A 19,988-nucleotide genomic window follows, 5' to 3' on the forward strand; every position below is an offset into this window, starting at 1 on the left:
TGCTGGATGCACGGAGTAAAAATAGGCTTTTCTCAGCTATACAGGCTATCGGATAGACCAAATATCAGTGCAACTTATGGCAGAATATGGTGGCATTATATCCACACCTGGTGTTCCAGACACTTGGACTACCATGGGCAAACTATGATTTCTATGGACAGTGCAACATTATTACGGGAACTTGGTTAAATCTTTCTCTTTTTGATTTTGTCAGTTACTATCTGTCTTTAGAAATATATATCTGAAGAAAGAACTGAGATCATACAGTTTTCGTGTCACAGTCGATAAACAGGTAACATCTTGAGAGATTTTGGAGAAAACAGTTTAGACCAGATTTCTCATCTGTCTGGAAGAAAGGATAAAAACAAAACTATCTGTGTTGGTTCTACCCAGGGGGAACAAAAAGAAGCTGCTCACTCTGTATTATTGTCAGATATTTGCCGAACAACTTTGGCAATGTTGTCTCATTTTCTTACTCCTTCACAAGGGATATCAGCACAGACTTTACTACACTAGTTAATGTGATGACTTGTCTCTGTGTTGCTACTGTACGTACATACTCTGTAACCCAAATACTCTTTGTTCACAGTGGAGCTATGGTATATACTAAATGGAACCTGACCATTAGTCAGTATAATGTATCACTTCATTTCTCCTGCTCAGGTAGGGATGAATATTTGGTGGCTCAAATCATACGGACTAAGAAGAATGTATGAGGCGAAGTTCCTAAATGTATTATGTTATTTTAATTGGCCAGTGTGTTTATGAAGCTGCCAATCTTATCTTGCCTTCTATAACATATATTCAGAGTCCTGATTATATACATGGTCCTAACCATTGCCTTTTCCTGAAAAGATGTAGATGTCATGTATGGTGCTAGTTGTTCCTTCATAACAGGCATATCACATTTTTAAAACAAAGTTATATCCTGCAAGTGACTCGTGACAGGCTGTATGTGGCTGTTGTCAGTACTTTCAGCAAGAGGTCAAAAATGTGTCTCCCTTCTTCAAGTCAAACAGTCATCTTGTAGCTATAGCATTCTCCTGGGAGAAGGGAGTTGTTGGCTCAAGGTGTGAGGCTGAGCAGGTATTGCAGGTGGGGTGAAGTGGTCATGGAAATATCAGTGTAACAGGCTGGCAGCATATTTCAGCACAAGGAAAGAAACAGCGTTTTGATTTGATAGACAAAAATTAGACAATTATTCCATGATCTGTGGATCCAGGTCTGGGGGACAGATAGCTGAATACAGCCTTTTGTTTGGAAACAGAATCATAGAATCATTTCAGTTGGAAGAGACCCTCAAGATTGATTTCAACCGTAAGCTAAATCTATCACTAAACCATATCCCTAAGAACTTTGTCTATGTGCCTTTTAAACACCTCCAGGGATGGAGACTCCACCACTTCCCTGGGCAGCCTGTTCCAATGCTTGACAACCCTTTCTGTGAAGAATTTTTTCCTAATATACAATCTAAACCTTCCCTGGCACAACTTGAGGCCATTTCCTCTTGTCCTATCACTTGTTATCTTGGAAAAACAACCAACATCCTTCATGCTGCAACCTCCTTTCAGGTAGTTGCAGACAGCGATAAGGTCTCCCCTCAGCCTCCTTTTCTCCAGGCTAAACAGCCCCAGTTCCCTCAGCTGCTCCTCGTCAGACTTGTGCTCCAGACCCCTCACCAGTCTTGTTGCCCTTTTCTGAACTCTCTCCAGCACTTCAATGTCTTTTCTGTGGTAAGGGGCCCAAAGATGGACACAGGATTCAAGGTGGGGCCTCACCAGAAAAAAAGGCTCTTCATCCAGAAGGTTTCTTCAGGAGCCAGTTCTAGGTTCAAGGTTTGCATGTTACAAGGGTGTGCAACAAGGAAGCCAAGTAGCTTTGTACTTTGTGTCACAAAAACTGTGTTCTGCAGTAAATTACAGGTTTTATTTTTTATTTTTTTAAATAATTGGGCCTTTTCAAACAAGATGGATTTTTAATACAACCCAGTGTAAAACTCAATTGAGGAGTTAGGGATGTAGTGCTTACTAAATAAAGGGTGCTTTTGTATGTCAAGCAGTCACTGAAATGGGTCACTCATAAGAGCACTCATTTACAATGAACTTAAGGAAAGAGGCTATGGCAGAAAAAGCTATTATTTCATTTCGTCTTCAGTGTTTGTTGAAATGGCAACCACACAAAGTCCCATTTGTGAACTGTAGTGCAGTTATCTGGTATGGCCTTATTACAAGAACTGATCCCTGTTTATAGCTATTGAATCAAACAGGGTTCACTTTATTCTAGGAGGTAACACTCATTTCTGTGAGCACCCTTTTTTACGTCTCCACTTAGGGCAGGTGTCTGTCAGAGCAGCGAGCAGGTGCATGGGATATAACAGACGTATACTTGCCTTAGCTTTTGATTATCCAGCTTCATACTGTGATGGTCAAAGAGCAGCAGCAAGGAGCTTAGTGAGAAAGGATGGACGTACCATTGGAGCACTACTGAATAATGCCCAATGAAGAGAAAGGTTATTTGCCTTATCTGAACAGATTTTTTCCCATGCACATGTTAAAATTCTTACCGTTTTCTACTCCAGGCTCAGAGAAGGATTTACAAGTTTTAATTAAAACAATTAGAGTTATCCCCAAGAACATTTCTGTCCTGTTGCAATATTTTGCAACATAAAGAAGACAGTTTTAGAGAGATTTTTTGGTTTGTTGGAGTAGCTGGATTGACTCAGTAGCTGGAACTCTTACTACCGCCATACTAGGGGGCATCTTTCTGATGAGTTAAAAACATAAAATTTCTGCTTTTTCTACTGCTGCTTCATTCTTTTCACCCTTCAGAGGAGGTTAGCAGGGAGAAGTGATTTAAATCAAGATAACTTAGATAGTTATATCTTCATTAAAATTACTTGATTTGTCTGGAAGTGGTGTTAAAACAAACAGTGTTTTTGTAGAAAAAAGTTTGAGAAATTGGGCTATTGTGACTTGAGAAAATGTATTATTTGTTCTTTGTACATTTTGCTTTTTATAATATCATTGTAGTTTGGAATGTCTTATGTGTCACTTTTTAAAAGAATGACAGTAAGACCTGGATTACATAATGGAGAATAAAAACAAATATTTTTTAATTAACTAAAACAATCCAATCCACTTACTGATGCAACAATCCTGCACAGAATATCGTATTTGATCATGTAAAGACATGGGTATGCCAGTTAAGATAAAAAAGGTCAAAATTACAGCTGTATTTTTATCTGCATGTCATATGTATTGGTCAATTCTGTTGAAAAGGAATTCATGTATGAATGAGCACATTTTTCTTATTTTCTATGCGATACATGCTATCTGATTATGTAGGTTCTGCAGGAAATGGAAGGCGTGTCCTTTTTTGCTTTGAGAGCCCTTATCTTGTGGTGCTACTGAAAGATAAAATGCTGTATTTTTAAGCATACAGCCTACTCTACTATAAAACCATCATTGCTTAAAAGTCCACCTTCACATTTCTTCCAATTCCCATGCAAAATTGGAAGCAGGGCTAACTGAGGAATCAGCAATGAATGATATGGCCCAGTTGTAAAGGAAGAAAATAATCTGATTAAATTCCTTCCTTCACTATTGTGCATGTATGTATAATTTATTAATATTTTAAAGACATAGTGCTGGTACTGCTCAGTATTGAGGACTCCTTCAATTCTAAATTCTGTTATCTAATTTTCAATTATTTTGGCATTTCTTGCTCAAGGAAGAAGCCACAGAATTTGTTATTCTTTATGATGCATTAAAATAACTTTATCACAGCTATTCTTTACCTATTCAATGTTCTTAGTACTGTGCTACCTTGCAGACCTACTTGGCAGGTGTAAGGTAATATGATGCACACCTTTAGTTTCTATTTTGAAGTAGATTCTTTTTTTAAAAGGAAAATAGCTATTCTCAATTAAAACATGGTAGCAATGAAGTACCAACCCCACCTCTGGTTAAGGCAGCTACACTGTTTAAAACTTCTTACTATTTCTAGCCTTCAGTTTCCAGTTATTGAATCTTAATATTTTTTTTTAGACAGAACAACATATTTTGATTATTTTTTTTTTTTGGCCTGTGAAGGAACTTTAAAGCTGTGATCAATTTGTACAATAACTTTTGTTTCGATAATTTTTTTCTAAAGACAAATTATGCTCCTGCAGTCCTTCTTTGAACTCTCTTCAGTATATCAATATTGGTTTTAAATTGTAGACATTCAAAGTGGACACGGTGTACCCTTAGAGATAACACTATTGTGAAACAGGTAGTAAGGTGTCCCTCCAGCTTCTTCTTGTTTATGTTAAAGAATTGAGGATACTCTTATAGCTTATAATAATGGAGTATTAAACATGAAACTTGGAAAAGCAATTGGATAATAGAGCATTTTTCTGTATTCTTGGCAATGTTGTGATGATATCTTGTGGCTAGAAGTTCCCACTGGCTAAACTGTAACAAAAATATGGTGCATATTTTTAATAGTAATAATAATTAACAGTGAAAAGCATGCATGTTGCACAAAACTTGGGAACAAGTAGCTTTTTTCCCCTTTTTATTTTTTTTAAATAGAGGAATCATGGAACATATAAAAACACTTAAAACATAAAATTTATATAAGCCATCTTTTGCTATAATAATTTAAGTTGCGTTCAAAGGTAAGAAGATGTTGAAGTTGTCTAGACTGTTGTGGACCGGTATCAGTTACACGTGAAAGTTCTTAATGAAAGTATAAGAAAGGAAAAATGCTTTATTACTTTATCAGAATGGATAACTTGCAAGGAATGAAGGATTAGTTTTGTGTTTTTGTGGTCCTGCTATCTCTGTGTGGTCCTGTGCTTTTAATTATTGTTCAAAGTCCTGTTCTGAAGATGAGAATAAAATTTGCATTAATCTCTGTAGTGTGTGGCTACAATAGAATCTGAATACATCCGAGATAAGATGTATTAATACTTCTCCATTCTGCCACTGAAAGTACACAACCTGTATTTCACGATTAAGAAGGTTGTCTGTGCACAACCTTCCTTCGGCAGCTGCATTTAAGTCTGTGTTCTAGGGAGGTCCGGGCTGCCTGTGACCCTTTTTTCAGGCCCTTTGGAACTGTGGGCATGTTGCCAAAATTAAGTCCTTACTATGCAGTTCGGAGGTGGGAGATGTTTTTCGTCAGGTTGTGTCATCCAAATCACAGTGGAATTACCTAAGATGATAGAAGTAGGACATTTCCTTTGCTGAAGTGCAAAGAAAGCGTTACTTCAGACACTGGAGGCACAGGCATTTCTAAAGAAAGAATTTAGAAGAATTTTTTATTTGGGAAAATGCTGTGCAATGTGAAAAGCAGATGCTGTTTGTCAGCATCCCTTTAGTGACACACTGTTCGCATGTTGTGTGTTCTATCTATTCCATTTCCATAGTAGTAGTTGCTTTTACGTTCTCAGGTCAGAGAGCATGTCTGAGCACAACTGGAAATTATCTAGTAGGTAATTGCACTCCTAAAATAAAAGTAATATATATTTAGACGGTTGGCATATTATTTTTTGATGTTTTGATCTTTTGTTGTCTCAGTTTCTAAAATTTCACAAGATTTTATTTTAATTTATCTCTCTTATCCAGCTATTTAATTTTTAGTCTACAATAATGATCCTTGGATAGTTGTACAACTGATGTGACAGGAACAGCTGGAGATATAACTTTCTGCATGTGGTGAAAAGCTCATGCAATTCAGAATAGGATACTTTTCACTCTCAGATCTTTCTTCACCTTTTTAAGCTTAAAGAATCATCTTCAGATTTATTCACTTTTCTCCATACATGAGTTTTGAAGTTAGGAAAAGTAACTTTTTAATTCTGAAATCTGAGGGATTCAGACCCTCTTTTCTTCCCCTCCCATGTAACTTTTTTCAAGTGGACATGTATTTGAACCCACTGCCAAGATGTGACTGGGTGTCTTCAACTGTGGACTGTTTTTAGCAGTTTCCTCTCAAAGAAGTTAAATTATGTTTTTGGAGTTGTGTTTTTTCTATATATGTTCTTAGTAGGTACTTTCATAGCCAAGCAGAGATTACAGAATAAATCGGTATTACAGCAATATAGGATATGTGCAGGAATAAGTGTTCTCAAATACCACCTCACTTAAAGTGCCACACGTGAATTTACAAGAAGGACAGTGTGTGTCTTACCCTCTTGGTTCTGCTCAGCCTGGGAATTGCAGGAAAAGATAATTCTGAGAAGGGCTTGGAAGATGTGGGACATGTTATGAACCTCTCAGAGGTATAGTCAGAAGTCACGTTTCTTTCTTATTCAGATGTTTGTGTACTTGTACAATGGCTCAATCCAAGCAGTTCTCTTCACTTCAGCCAAATAGATACGAACCTCCTCTTCCAGAGTAGTGAAGTATCTGGATGCCTCTCCAGCAATATACTGTTTGGTGAATGCATGAACAGAGTCCCCAGTGTCCACTCTGCATACTTCAGATATGGAGATTTTTCAGGAGGAAGCTGCTCCTATCACTTAAATTGTACAAAAGCATCCTTTGCAAATTTTTGAAGGCTTCAGTCTAGCCGTAGAGTCGTACGTGCTAAGATATTGAACAGGTGTCTGCAACGATGTTGCACTGGTGACAAGACAGAAACTTGCTTTGTCCAGAGCTCATGAGAAGGACTGACAGCCACAATATCTTGTAATTATGATGCAGTTCTTGAATCAACACATTCAAGGTGGCTGAAATGGAAACAGGGAAAAATATACCACAGCTACCTTAAATAAGGCAGCTGAGATTGTTCCCTATGGAGGAAAATCAAGGACACTGAAGAACAGTCTTGTTTTTCATGACAGATACTGGTAAGAGCACTGAGAGACAGGTGGAGGGTGTTGGATCTGCTCCCTGTCATATTTGTAAATGCTCAGACTGGTCTTGAGTCTTAGAAGCTTATCATAGCTTATTCTTATTAAAGCAGTATGTAGCACTATGATTTTTATCTCTGATCCTTGATTGAGGGTAGTAAGATAAGCTCTGATTTTCTTATGGGCAGAGTATGTGGTAAAATTAAAGCAAATTCAACCTCATGATGAGCTGCTTTTCTAACATGTATAGCAGCATAACTGAATGAATCTCTGAAGTGTTGGTTTGTGGAGTCTCCTTTTCTGGAGACATTCAAAACGCGCCTGAAACACGTTCCTGTGTAGCCTCATCTAGGTGTTCCTGCTCTGGCAGGGGGATTGGACTAGATGATCTTTTGAGGTCCCTTCCAATCCCTAACATTCTGTGATTCTTTGATTACCTCTGAAGAAGGTGGCAACTTGAGTAGCAAGTATCGGAAATGGACCAGAAAAGTAGTTTCATTGATGTGTCTCAGGAAAAATGCTGAGGATGGAGTAGGTAATAAAAGCGACATGAGGATGCTGGTCCAGCTTGTACCAAGGGTATCCTGTGTGCCGACAGCTTCTTGTTTCTTCTTCTGAGGATGAACACAGCAAACATTGGAAGAAGGTTCAGTGTGTTGGGCTGCTTGCTGTCTGTTTTGAAAAAGCTTACAGCTCTGCTACAGAGATGATGCCAGAGATAATGCCTGAAGTCTTTAGATGGCCTTATGATCAGCATCCTGGAAAGAGCATCTCAGTGTAGTATGTTCCCCTCCTTAGATTTAACATCAGTATGTTCAAGATAAACTAGCTGCCTCACCTGATTTAAAACCTGTTGAATAGGTAGAAGCCATATCTGTTTAACTGTCAACAAAAAAGAAGCGTGCTCCTAATCCTGTAAGCAGATGAAAAAGTGGAAGAGTTCTAGAGACCAGCAGTACAGAAGGCTGGTGATGAGAAATTACCTATTATGCTGTGCCTCGGACATCGTTTGAGAAGAATAGCAGAGAAGAACGCACACTACCCTTCCTTTGGACATGTACATTACAGGCAGATAGAGAACATCTTGAGCCAAAAGAAAAGTCTGGTTAGACTGCTTAGATTTGAGTAAATCCCTTTTGTGAATGCAGGTACAGATAAGTAGAAGAATATTAATAATATTCCTCCACTCTGGTCTATTTGGTATCAGTGGTACATGACCAGAGACTCTCAAGTTCTCTGTCGAGTATGGGAGAAACAATTACCTTTCTTTTTTTCCCAAGAGGGACTGTTTGTGTTTGTTTGGTAGTGAGATTTTTGGGTTTTTTTTTTTGTTTGCCCTTTTTTTTTTTTTTATTGGGTGGGGTTTTTTGGTTGTATTTTTCCAGAAAATAACACCATACATGGTAAACATACTTGTAAAAGTACCTTCTCAGGAAATACACAAGTATAGCCTTTACAGACAGAGAAACAGTTTACTAAATTTTCTTGTCATTACCACTCACAGGCATCAACATAATGCAAATGGCCTTGTGCCAAATTTATGCAAAATCCTGCTTGTGGCCCTTGTCATCACTACACATTTCTACTCACTTCACAGCTATGTAAGAACACTTAACAGTCTTACAAGATAAGTAGTGTTCTCAGTATTTTGAAAAGCACTATACAACTCTACTTTTCTCATTCAAATAATTAGTCATATGGACCAAGTATGACTATGATACAAAATCTTATATTTTCACCATGTCTATTGAAAATACCAGTTTCTGGATAGCTTTTTGGATTTGTCTTCTAGGAGTTTGAAGGCACCGGGTGGCTAAACTGTGTCTGTGTGTGTACACATATATAATTTGTTGTTAGGTTAACTTATATCACAATTCATACTCTATGGGCACCAAGATAGTTTTATGTGCTATAGTATTAACTTTCTAAGAGTATTCACACTCCTACATTTAATGTTAGCATGTGGTATAAGGACAAGACTATTTTAAGACAAATAATGAAAAAGTGGAATAGATAATATATTGTTTCTCCTGTATTTCTTGCTTATTGGTTTGAAACCGCTAACTACTTTGTACGGTTGAACAAGTTGTTTCAGCTTTCTATCGGTCCAGTGGAGAGCTATGAAGATGATGAGGGGCCTAAGAGCACCTTTCTTATGAGCAGAGACTGAGAGAACTGGGTCTGTTCAGCCTGGAGAAGGCTGAGAGGGGGTCTTGTCAGTGTTTATAAATATCTCAAGAGTGGATGTCAAGAGGATGGGACTAGATTCTTCTCAGTGGTGCCCAATGGTAGGATGAGGGGTAACGGGCGCAGACTGAAGCACAGGAGGTTCCATCTGAATATGAGGAGAAACTTCTTTACTTTGAGGGTGCCAAAACACAGGCTGCCCAGAGAGGTTGTGGAGTCTCCTTCTCTGGAGACATTCAAAACCTGCCTGGACACATTCCTGTGTCATCTGCTCTAGGTGAACCTGCTTTAGCAGGTGGGTTGGACTGGATGATCTTGAGGTCCCTTCCAACCCCAACCATTCTGTGATTCCTCAGTGAGCAGTCTGAAGCATGCTAGTTTTTTGAATTCACATCAACAAAAATATCACTTGGACTTCCGTGTCCTTCTGTCTCTGCACTCCGAGCTCCTCGAGCAAAGTGCTGTCAACTCATGTACTTTCAGCTGTGTTTGAGGCCTTGTGGAGAAAGGCTTTCATCATGCATAATTAAGTGTTGCTACTCTGGGGCAAAAAGTTTGGGAAAAGAGAGTTATCTACCCAACTGCACCTTATAGCTTGTTGAAACAGAAACCACAGCATTGTTTTCAGTAAGTATCTAGTCAAATAAGTTATGTGTATATCTTCCGTGAGAAACTAGCAATAGTTTAGGTTAGTTTAGCAAGCAGATGATGGGGAGTGTTAGTAGACTAAGCTGTCATTTCAACAGTTTATTTTTAGTATGTAGGTAGTCAAAGATGCAGTTTCTGTTGTGCCTTTTTAACTGAGGGTGTGACTCTGTTGGATGAACTTTCACCTGTCCTTCCTTTGAGATGAGAAATAATAAAATGAAATATATGAACTGGTAACATCAGAAAGTAGCATTGAATTATGTTATGTATTAGGAAGAGAAGCTTCTAGTAATTTTGTTTGTATTTGGTAAGTGAGACAAAATGCAATTAAGCCAACTCTTACTTTCTTTTCTGCTGGTACAGGAGATCCATCGTCGATTTGAAAATGCTCCTGACACAGCCAAGACAAAGGCTCTGCAAACTGTTATTGAGATGAAGGTAAATGATTGCATGTAGGCATCAGTATCCTTTGTTCTTTGGAAAATGGGTTTTCATATGAAAGGCAGCTCTGCCAAATACTGTACAGTTCTGTCAGTTTAAAATAAGTTCTAGTTTAAAATAAGTATATTTATTTTTGTCGAGGGTTTAGATTGCGGGGTGACAATAAAACCCTGGCAGATGTATTGTTAACCTCCTCCTCCCCCCACTTTCCCCTTTTGCCCCTCCCTCTCCCTCTTTCCCACTCAGCACAGGCGATCGGGAGGGAAAGAAGGATAGAGAGAAGAGAGCTGGAAAAAAATTAAAGATGTTTTACTAATGCTACTAATAAGAATAGAGAAAATAATACAAAATATACAAAACCAATCTTGAAAGTCTCAGCAACTGCAGAGCTGGCAACCGAAGTCCTGGATTGGACTCTGCAGCCAATCGGAGCTGGATTCAGTCTCTCACTAGGCCTCAGTCCGCAGGGACAACTAGCAAGGTCCTCTCCTAATGTCAGCCATAAGCAAAAGGGAAAAAGGGACGAGATCCTCATGATCTCCCACTTTTATATGAAGTATTCACGTGAATGGAACGTTATACACAGTTGGTCAGTTTCTTGGTCACCGGTTTCTCGTTGCCCGTCTTGCGAGATGTCCATCCATGCTTATCAATAAGTTTGCATTCCATTGCTAGGTTTACCAAAACATGTGTCTGGTTCTCCAGGAAAATGCAGTTAATATGAAGGCTTTAGCTGACAGGCAAAATTCACTGAAAGAGAAACTTGTTTTTAACAAAACCAGGACAATTTTATACCAAAATTAGAAGTTTGCAGACTCAAAACCCTCTTAAAGAATGGGTCATATAGCTAGAAAGATGTCTGTGTATGATTATAAAGCTAACTTTTCTGGATGAAATTGTGATTGAATTCTTAAACCATTAACTCAGGTAGCTAATGGAACAATGGCAATTTGCCAAGAGCTAAGGAGCCACAAGTGGAGTGTGTGGTTTACACAGCTTTGTGCAATTGTATTTCATATTGTATGGTCAATAAAGTACATCAGCCAGGGTTTGGACAAATACAGTTAAAAAATTGGGAACTGTCTTTGCCAAATGTTCTGTTCCATTTTTGTATCTTTCCTTTCTTCTTCCTCCTTTACCTGTGCCTTTTTCTTTTATTTTCCTTCCTTTTTTCCCTTCCAACTATTTCCACTGCATCTCAATGTTTTCTATAGTCATTTCCCATCTTTCTAGTCTGGAGTCTTTCATTTACCGTCTTCCTTTTATTAGTCATCTCTGTGGTCCATAGTAATGAAATCTAATTGACTATCTGGTAACAATAAGCCATCTTTACTATCAAAAGAGAAACACCAGTATTTCTGGGAAATGGTGTGAGTGCTGAAACAAAATACTGTTGTGAATTACAACATAGCATTTCACTGTACCACCTTCCTAATTTCTTGTTGCAAAAGTCTGCTTTATTGTTTTTTTTTTTTTCGTTTTTTTTTTACTCCAATGGTATTTTAACAGATCATCTAAATATCTAACTGTTTCTTCTAATGGTTTTCAGGATTCAAAAATTTCTTCCATGGAGCGTGGTCTCCGGGATTTGGAAGAAGAGATTCAGATGTTGAAGTCAAATGGAGCTCTGAGCACAGAGGAACGTGAAGAGGAAATGAAGCAAATGGAGGTGTACCGTAGTCATTCCAAATTCATGAAAAATAAGGTATTGAGAAAACAAATGACTAGTAAGATGAACAGAGCTTAGCAAACAGATGAGAGAAGCTTTTGTGTTTCAGTAAGAAGTTACAGTTTGGGTTCCCATTCAGGTGCTCAGAAACAGAATTTATTTGTATTCTGCCATGAAGCCACTAAAATAATCTTAAAACATTTCAGAGAATTTTAAATTCAAATTTGACAAGATTATAACACAGGTTCAGTAAGGTAAATGGCCCGAATTCTGCTTTTGCTTTCACACATTTCTTTTATTTCAGAAGGATTTTGTGTTTATCTTTAGACTGTTGCTAGTCCATTACAGTTGTCCGTTTTATTTGGTCTCGAGTCTTTTCAAATGTCGTCTATTGAAAAAAATATTGTTTCTTTTTGCAGCTGTTGTACTATAACTTGTGGGCCTTTTGATTATGTAAAGATCATGAACTGTCACTATAATGGCTTTCGATTACACTCTCCTTCCAGTAGTGGACTCAGAATGAGAGTAGATTCTACAACAGTGGTGGTACCAACATGAATTAATGCCATTGGGAATACAGGACAAATAGAACAATGAGATGTGTTCATCCTCAGGTGTAAAGATGGACACTGACTACTGAATTGTTTATAGCCGAAAGACAATTCATTCTTTGTTTCTCCCAAGGAAAAGTTTCTCAGTCCCTCAGTGGGCCCTAACATCTTCTCATGAAAATTCAGGCCACCTTGTACAGTAAATTTAAGTATAGTGTGAGCAGTCCTGCTTTTCTTAGTTAGCTTTTGCATACTCCCTGTGAGCAGTGTACAAATCACTGGAACAGAGGTTGAAAATTACTCTACTAGGTCCTGAATAACTGTAACCTACTGCATTTGTCGTGCTTGAAATTATTTGTTGAAAAAAGAATGCTGGAGAAAGTTTCTTGGGGAAGTGTTACATGCCCTGAAGTAGAAACATGTAATAAATATGTGTTTGTTTCACTTCCCTCATGCCAGCTCACTGATTTACCTCAAGATAACCACATCTGTTATTTTACACTTTTGCCCTGTATCCCGCTGAGTTGCTTCTAGGAATTGAAGGATATACCTCCTTCAAATTAGGAATAGATAGAAGGTTTTAGCACCTCTTCCTTCCATCCTTTCTTCTTTTTTTTTTTCTCGTTTCCTTCTTCTTTTCTTCTTTCCTTCTTCCTTTGTTAGCAACTCTTCCATTTCCCCTTGTCCTCTCCCTCTGTGGTCGTGTAGATCTATTCAGATTCTCACCTTCTGGATCTTTCCCACCTATTGTTTCAGCTCATTTATTTTCCTGCAGAAAATTTGCTTTTTTTTGATAATTCTTCACTCATGACTCATAGCCAGCTCCAATCTTTATATCTTGCTGTCCTACCTTGTTTTGTAACTGTGCATTTTTTTTTTCCACTATCGTATCGTATAATCATCTGTGGCTGTATCTTGACAATTAACTTTATTTCTCTTAAACTGATAAACATCCCTTTTCCTGTCCTAATTTCTTCATGAATTCCAGTTGCAAAACTGTTGGGTGAGGTGCCCCATATTTGACATGTATAAACATAACCATGACTGTACATCTTTGTTTCATAATCAAACTCTTGTCTGGCAGCCTATATGAAATTACAGAGACATTAAACTTTTGAGAAGATTTAACGAAGAATGGAAGAGAAAATGAGTGGCCAGTGTTGATCCTTCTGTTCAGTTCTTTTGTCACTTTTAGTTACTTGGATTGAAACAGGCCAACTAGAAGCTGACAAATGATAAATATTTAAAAGCATAACAATGTCGTGACAGGTAGAGCAACTGAAGGAAGAGCTAAGTGCCAAAGAGGCTCAAGGGGAGGACCTGAAAAAAAGAGTGGCTGGTCTCCAGGCCGAGGTCTCTGCAGTAAGATTTATTTTTTGTGTGCAGTGGCCATTCACTGGGGCTTGCGAGCTCTCTGGCTTTCGGGGTAGCTTTTCTTCTCTTACCTTCTTCATGACTCAATATAACAGTAGAACTAACAGCCTGCTCAGCCTTGTAGCTGCCTTTCTGTTCTCATGGTTTTGGTGTCCATAACATCACTCTTCAACTAAACATCTGTATTTGTTTTGTTACGGGTTTTTTAATGGTATCAGGTGTTTTAGCAATAGCTTATTCTTCTCTATTTAAGCAGATTTTCGGAAGTATTCAGCACCCATTTTGGGACCAGACTTTGAAAGAGATTTGAAACAAGTAGAACAAAAATAATTTGAAAACACTTGCTGAACCCTCTTAACATTGTTTCACAAAAAATAACAAAAGCTGGATGCTGAACGCTTTTTAAAACTGATTGTTTAATTTTAGCAGCATGATGTAGGTTATTGCTTTGCTGTGAAATTAGTGCATTTGCTGAGGAATTATAGTGTCTCACCGAGAAGAGAGATATGAGCAAGTAATACTGTTTAAAATTCTCTTGCTACTTGGAATGGTTTGCACTGGATTCTTCCTAAAGAGCCTTAGCACATTGGCAGTGTGGGCTTACAGCTCTGAAATTGGGATTCTAGAGAGAACAGTCTTGGGGTGCAACTGGGGAATTCTAATGTAATGAAATGTGGTTGTGTTAGATGACAGCGTTTCACCAGAATACAAGTATTTAGGGTAAACATCTCTTGTGATATGACCCCAAAAAGAATTTATCTTTTCAAAGAAAGAACAAATTGATTTGAGAAAGTTTTACCATCATTCAACCTACCTACTAGTTGAAAAAGTTTATAATCTGAAATTTTTAAGTAGGCTTGCTTGTTTTTTTTGGATACTCCAGCAAACATAACTAGCAGAAAATAGTTCATATCTTCCCAGCTATTCTGCTGTGCCGAGCAACGTTGTGCAACTGGTTGCATTGGCCAGTAGCCCTCAGCACATATAGTGCTGCTAACATCTACTTCTGTATCTCGTTTAAATAGGTGGTGAAATCATTATATGGACATATTTGCTTTTAGTAAAAATATGAAAAAAAAAAACCCACACAACTAGTATGTTTGAATTAAATGAACAATAAACTGTTGAACAGTTCTATAAATTACATACTTCTTGTCCTCCTTCCCATTACTGCATTTTAAAAAATTTGCATGAATGAGGTTTTTTGAAATATGCGTCCTCCTTCCTCCAGTCCCCTTCTTCCTTATCTCCTCATATATGCAGTTTCACAGTAGAACACAGGAGTCCTTGATGACATCTGTTGATGCAATTTTAATGCTCTTCAGTAAAGAGCTTCCTTTCTTTAATTGCCCATTACTGAAACAGTGTTGTCATGATAAAACTACATTTACCCAAGCTTTTCCTCTGTTATTTCTACTAGTACATGCATTTAATATAAATAAAAATAAAAATTTTAAACCCCCCACCTTACAGCTTAAATCAGTTTGATTTTTTTTCAACACATTCCCAAAAATGGAGGATGACCTGGACAAATTTTTTTTAGTTTGTGATGTCCTTTAATTTCCGTTTTGAAGCACTAGGCAGCGTACTTTTGGGATTGAGATTTTTTTTTAAATGTCACAAGCAAAATTGTGCAAGTTATAAAAACCTGTTTAGTTTTTAGAGATATGTCCACCTCTGGTATATAATATAAAAGTAAAATATTGCTATTTTATTCTGTGAGATGTATCGGAGACAAACTAGAAAGTTGGTTATAAACTTGGACATAAGTCTACTTTTAGAATTCCCTGTCATCTTTAATTATAGTTATTATTTTTCTTCAGATTTACATCAAAATTGTCCTGGGTGATGATTGCACTTAGAATGTGATTTCACCTAATTTCAATGCTTTACTTTTAACATTTCTTAATTTTATCTTTTAAAATTATAATCCAATCTACATTTGTTAAAATAAATTGGCATTTCCGTACTGATTTAATTCTCTAAATTAAACCTAGGAAATTGCTCTCAGCAACCTGCAATTCCACAAACAGTTTTCATGTTGTTTTGATGTATATTTGCATCTGCTTTAAGAAGCTTCCATAAATTAAAATGCATTTCTTAGAAGAATGAAATGCTGGGTTTGTAAAAAGTGGGACAAGTAAAGGTGTCTTTATGTGCTCTGTAATCATGAGTCTGGGTTGACAGGTGGAGAGATGGACAGAAACTCCTTGGTTTGACATTTCAAAGTAAATGTCTTGCTTCTGAGAGACACCTGTAGGTATTTCATCTTTTCTGATACTACAGGATGAGAATACCTTCTCATTACATTTCTGCTTCATCTTCATTAAAAACTTATCCCTGCTAAGTAACTGGTTTGGGTCTATCCTTTGAAAGATGGCTGCGAACAGACTGACTCTGTTAAAAAGAACATCTCTTGAAAAATTGATGCGATTGCTCCCTCTCTCTTTTTCTTTGTGTCTTTTGCTCATGACACAAGTGTTTACTGACCTTCCATTCAAGATAACTGAAGGCTTCATAGTTCCATGGGATAAGTTTAGAATATCATACTGTTTGTTGGTAGTTATGTGAATTTATAGTTATTCTTGTAAGGAAGGTATATATTATGTTTTTCCTTTGCCCGTCTTTTCTTTCTTTTTCAGATTGGTCAGGTGAAACAGGAGCTGTCACGCAAAGACACCGAGTTGCTGGCCTTGCAGACAAAGCTGGAGACCCTCACAAATCAGTTCTCCGACAGCAAGCAGCATATCGAAGTTCTGAAAGAGTCTCTTACAGCTAAAGAGCAAAGAGCTGCCATCCTGCAGACAGAGGTGAAATGGGCAATTCTGTACTGACTGGCTTTCCATAGAGAAAGAGATAAAAAAAACATTATTTATTTTCTTACTGCTTAGATTATACAATCCCATAACTATTTGATCCTACCTGTTCTGGGCACGTTGTATCTTTGATTGTGTGTTTGATTCTCTAGGACAGGGGACTGATCGTAAAGACGAATGTCTGTGTATAAGCATGTTCCTGTGCATGGATATGCACTTCCACAAAATGTTCCACTAACATGCAGTCACTAATATTATTTTTCCTAGGCGCAGTTAAATTAGAAGTTGCAATGCCTGAGCTGGGGGGACATATTTTCAGTGACCTTGTAGCTAAAAGAGAGCAGAGAATGGCAGAGAGTTCAGTAGTGTACAGGTTGCTGAGGCTTCACTGCAAATGTCAGCATGTGTGGGAACTCTTGCATGTAAACCTGTGCTTACACCTGAAATACAGGCTTTCATGTTTTATTATGCATATTCCAAGATAAAGGAAAAATATTCTCAAAACTGTGTGTAGGTAACAAATGCTTAATAAATTCCCATTTTCTGTAAGACACAACTGTATATCTGAGCATCAAATGGATAATAAGTATAGCATAAATTTACTCCTTCTGGACATTCTTGAAGAACAAGGATGAAATGTGTGAAGACAGCATTTCAGTCCCCTGGCTTGGAAAAGTGTAGTGTTAGTGAAAGTCCAAAAGATGGCGGTCATGCATCAAAAAATAGCGCCAAAGGAGCTATTAAATAGGAATGCAGAAAATTTGTGGATAACAATGGTAGAAGGATTCCATATTACAAGTGTCTAAGAGAATTTATTTGAATTTTTTATGCTCATGTAGCCACGTCCAGTGAATCTGTGGTGCACATGGCCTTGTCCACATTCAGAAATCAAGTTAAATAGTAAATATTTCTGATGATTATTTTCAGATTTGTGGAGAACTTGATATTGCAGAATCAGAAGAGCAGAGTTGTAGACATGACAGTGAAAAACTCTGAGTGACAGAAGTCTTGCAATAAGAGAAAATATCTTTAGTTATTAGATGTAATTGACATGGAAATGGAAGGAAATTCAGACAGGGCTCTCAAGTTTATCCGCAGGTCCGAAATAAAGGTGGAAATTTTAAACTCTAAGTGCAAATTGAGATTTATAGCTCTGTGTTAAACTTGATTTTATTAACAGATAATTTCAGATGAGTGAATAATTTGAGGTGGTTGAAGAGGGAAGAGATAGCAGGTGTAGAGGTGTTACATTTCTCTGGAACAAAAAGAGAAAGGTCGTGTTTGGGTTTTTTTGTTTGTTTGTTTTTGTTTTGTTTCATTTTTTTAATAAATGCAGTTAAAAACTTGCCTTCTTAGTTTCCTATTGGACAGAAAGGAAATAGTTTAGGTGACCAGTTTTAGTTGTGACTTAATTCTACAAGCTAGAAACTTTAATTTTTAGTTTTATTTTACATTGATTTGTTTGGATTATTCACTTGAGACAATTTTCATTTGTATTAGTATAACTGTCAAAGTGTGCTAGTTACAATCATAAACTTCTGGGTAAATGTGTTCTTTCTTTTTTACTAGGTGGGAATGTACCCTAGATTCATACATATTTATTTCAAAAAATATTTACATTTCAAAATATCACTGGAAATAGATACGAGGTAAATAAACATTTTAAAATGTAAATTTCAGGGTTTGATCCATTACAGTGGTTGAAACCAATATAATATTAAATCACTGTGCAACATTGTGACAAACCCACACAGCTAGAAATACATTTCTATTCTTACTTTTAAATAATAACAATTAGTACTTTTCTGCCCATGAGATGAAGTTTTTGAAATAATGTACTTAATTAACAATTTAAGAGACTTCAGTAGATGGTCCTAATTTCACCTGTTATGGTAAGTAAACGTGTTTATTCAAATAAAATGTATGTAATTTAGACAAGATATTTTAAAATAAAAAGAGTTCTTATACACCATGGATAGATATTGTTGATTTTCATTCAAAACATAACAGAAAATTATTCCATTCTCTAACTTGTAATATTACTAAATAACCATTGAGAATATTTGTTCTTCACTGGGTTCTTCCAATTGAGATTCTTATGTAGTGCCACAATACAAAACCAAATTGGATTCCTCCCCCAACACATATAAACTCTCTGTCTCTCTCTACCCACCCTTTTTTTACTAGTAAAAGAGAGAAATTTTGTAATTGCTGCTTTTAGATTATTCACTTAGTTTGCTTCCAGATATTATAAGCAAAATGTAACTGCAGTAATGGTGCAAGATTATTTTCTGTCTTTCAGTGAGGAGTTGCTGTGGAGTTATAACATTAATGATACTGTTTTAGAATTATGGTTTTATGATAGATTTAATGGATTCAGTAGAGTCTAGCATGTTCTCCACAGTAAGATGCAGCAATTGCATCTGGATTTAACATATAGGAAGCACTGTTGATTATCAGGCTCTCCCGTTGTATCAGAGTAAGTAAAATGTAGAACAATCTGTTTATGTCCCTGAGAATTTTTATGTAATTTCAATAAGATATTTATACCTTTTGAAAGATAGTCAAATCTTTTTCATCCGTGTTGATGATGTTGACAGACAGCTCAACAGTGAAATCAGCATACACCGTTACCTTTCATCTGTCTTCACAAGTGATCCTCTCAACTGTAACACTGAAACACATTGATAAAATAGAGCATTGGGATGTTTGTCATTGCATCCTGTGATGCATTTGGGTTTTTTTTTTTTAAGAAAAAGGTATGTTTCCATACAAGAGTTTTCACTGGGAATAGGGTAGGAACATGAGATCCTGCCTGGCCTCGCTGTCGACAGTACTAGTCAATGTTAAAGCATAAGTAGCTTCCCTCCATGCACCTCAAGAGAGTTACGGGGAAGGAGAGAGGTGCATTTTCTGTCATATATTGGCAGATATCTTTGTAAGGGATTGATATTTTAAAGTCATATTCAAATAGACATTTTGAGAGGAAAGTACGTAACTTCGTAAGCCTCTGTCTTTTAGTCTTCTGTTACAGAAAACTGCAGGTAGGTGGAGAAAAGATGTTTTTATAAAGTCTCAAAAATGGATTAGCCACCTGCCACACTAGAGCTACGAAGAACAGTGAGCTGTTTGTGGGGTGTTTATCTTGAGGGCTGTTGGGTGGAGAGGATATTGTGGTTAACTTTTCAATTTGTGAAAGAACCTTTAAAAACAGCTCTAAAAAATGTATAATCTCTTTGTAAACAAAACAAAATTTTTATTTTTTTTTTTTTTTTTATTAAGACTATATACGTATAAAGTCTGTGTTTTGCCAAATGAGCCTTTTAGCTTCAGTGCCAGGAGGTATGTGGCATCAATGGGAGGTTAAGTTACTCAGTGAGAACACTCACCTTTATTTTTGTATAGTGCCCAAGCTGGCATGGTTCTGTGATTGGTCTGTTCCATAGGGTAAATTCAGATTA

At 37.0% G+C, this 19,988-nt stretch overlaps 1 protein-coding gene across 24 annotated transcripts in view; it reads left to right on the forward strand.

The window, feature by feature from the left end:
- ERC1 (ELKS/RAB6-interacting/CAST family member 1) overlaps positions 1-19,988 on the forward strand; it is a 293,279-nt gene that overhangs the window by 70,733 nt on the left and 202,558 nt on the right. For 9 of the 24 annotated variants that reach the window (XR_010467217.1, XM_065035879.1, XM_065035970.1 and 6 more), the window contains exons 4-6: positions 10,040-10,114; positions 11,667-11,822; positions 16,354-16,521. Coding sequence is in view for 23 of the 24 variants with exons in the window: in XM_065035879.1 (XP_064891951.1) it covers positions 10,040-10,114; positions 11,667-11,822; positions 16,354-16,521 (399 nt within the window). In the remaining variant the exon portion in view is untranslated. Of the gene's footprint in view, positions 1-10,039; positions 10,115-11,666; positions 11,823-13,606; positions 13,700-16,353; positions 16,522-19,988 lie in introns of all 24 variants that reach the window. The other 15 variants (XM_065035804.1, XM_065035905.1, XM_065035828.1 and 12 more) reach the window with 2 other exon arrangements.

Source organism: Columba livia, chromosome 1 (genome assembly GCF_036013475.1).
Source record: "Columba livia isolate bColLiv1 breed racing homer chromosome 1, bColLiv1.pat.W.v2, whole genome shotgun sequence".
NCBI lineage: Eukaryota > Metazoa > Chordata > Aves > Columbiformes > Columbidae > Columba > Columba livia.